Genomic DNA, 1836 nt, shown 5'->3' on the forward strand with positions numbered 1-1836 from the left:
GGGGGGGGGGGGTATGAATGGTGGTTTCCTGGAATATAGTGGGAGGAGTCTGCTATGAGGTTCCCTGTGCTACAGACATTAATACATGGCATGCATTGTGTTATCTCATCTTCTAAACACAATATTACCCAGATAGCAGTCTAGTTGGTCATTTCTTGTTGGCATCAATCTATTCCTACCAGCTAAGAAGATATCGCAGCCTCCATGTGTGTGTGTGTGTGTGTGTGTTTAATGTGTCATACATGTCACCAAGCCATTGGTGTAGGTCTTAAGTGATGATTTATGGTTGTTTATCATTCGATCAAATCAATCCTAAAACCTTTTGCTGTTCCTTCAAGACAAGCCCTATTCATTCTTTATGATATTCTTCTATCAATGGAATGGATTATGAAGCTCTCTCTTAATCAGTGCCATTCTTTGAGTCATTTCCTTGTTGATCTGATGTTTTTTCTTTTTTCCAGACTTAGCAGTATGAGAATTGCCATTATAGGACAAAGTGTTTTTGGTGCTGAGGTCTATAACTTGTTGCGTAAATCTGGCCATGAAATTGCTGGAGTCTTTACAATCCCTGACGTCAAAGGACGAGAAGATCCACTAGGTAAGTTACATGATAATTATAATAATTCTTTCTACTATGGGAACAAGTCCTGGAATTTTGAGGGAGGGGGCTAATCAATTACATTGCCCCCAATGCGTGACTGGTGCTTACTTTATCAACCCTGAAAGGATGAAGGACAAAAATCAACCTTGGTAAGATTTGAACTCAGAACATGAAATTGGAGAAAATGTTGCTAAATATGTCTTGAGTGCTAACAATTATGCTTCGTCACCACTTTCATAATAATAATAATAATCCTTTCTACTGAGGTACAAGGCCTGAAATACAGGGGAGGGGACTAGTTGATTACATTGACCCCAGTGTTTCACTGGTACTTAATTTATCAGTTATCAGAGGATGTGCAGATTAGTTACAGTTCAGTTCAGTCCATTACCACTGAAGATTTGGGTACGAGATGCATGTCAGCCAAGTTTGTGCCAAAACTGCTTTCAGCTGACCAAAAGGACATTCGGATTTCAGTTGCACAAGATCTCTTTGATTGTATCGAGAATGATGAAAACTTTCTGAAAATTTTGCATAGGCCTCTGAACAGGTATCTCCAAGCTTTTGGCAAAATTTGATGCAGATTCTCGGCTCAACTTTCTCTGTTGTGGTCAATGCAATGATCACACGCTACATACCTTCTTTCCAAGCACTGCTGTAAACAGCAGAAGTGAGCTAGAATGTTAAAACTCGGTGCACATGCACAACAGAATTCAAGGCCAATCTGTGTCAAGCAGCTTCATCCTGTGTACTTCGTTACTATGGCAACAGCCCGGATACTTACTGATTCGACCTCATATATATCATACATACATACATCATCATCATCATCATCATCATCATCGTTTAACGTCCGCTTTCCATGCTAGCCTGGGTTGGACAATTTGACTGGGGACTGGCGAACCAGATGGCTACACCAAGCTCCAATCTGATTTGGCAGAGTTTCTACAGCTGGATGCCATTCCTAACGCCAACCACTCTGAGAGTGTTGTAGGTGCTTTTACGTGCCACCGGCACGAAGGCCAGTCAGGCGGTACTGGCACAGATGAGTATATACATTGATATGGCAGTGTGGTTAAGAAGTTTGTTTCCCATCCATGAAGTTTTGGGTTCGATTCTGGCTCTTGCAAGCAAAAGTAAATATTAAAAAAAAAACTCATTTGGCCAAATTTGGACATCAGTTTAACATAATAGGAACGATACACACACACACACACACACACACACACACACAC

General features: G+C 40.9%; 1 protein-coding gene across 1 annotated transcript in view; it reads left to right on the forward strand.

Annotated features, from left to right (window-relative positions):
- LOC106875996 (cytosolic 10-formyltetrahydrofolate dehydrogenase-like) overlaps positions 1–1836 on the forward strand; it is a 64683-nt gene that overhangs the window by 11598 nt on the left and 51249 nt on the right. The window contains 1 exon segment of the mRNA XM_014924344.2: positions 462–598. Coding sequence (XP_014779830.1) covers positions 462–598 — 137 coding nt within the window.

Source organism: Octopus bimaculoides, chromosome 1 (assembly GCF_001194135.2).
Source record: "Octopus bimaculoides isolate UCB-OBI-ISO-001 chromosome 1, ASM119413v2, whole genome shotgun sequence".
Classification (NCBI taxonomy): domain Eukaryota; kingdom Metazoa; phylum Mollusca; class Cephalopoda; order Octopoda; family Octopodidae; genus Octopus; species Octopus bimaculoides.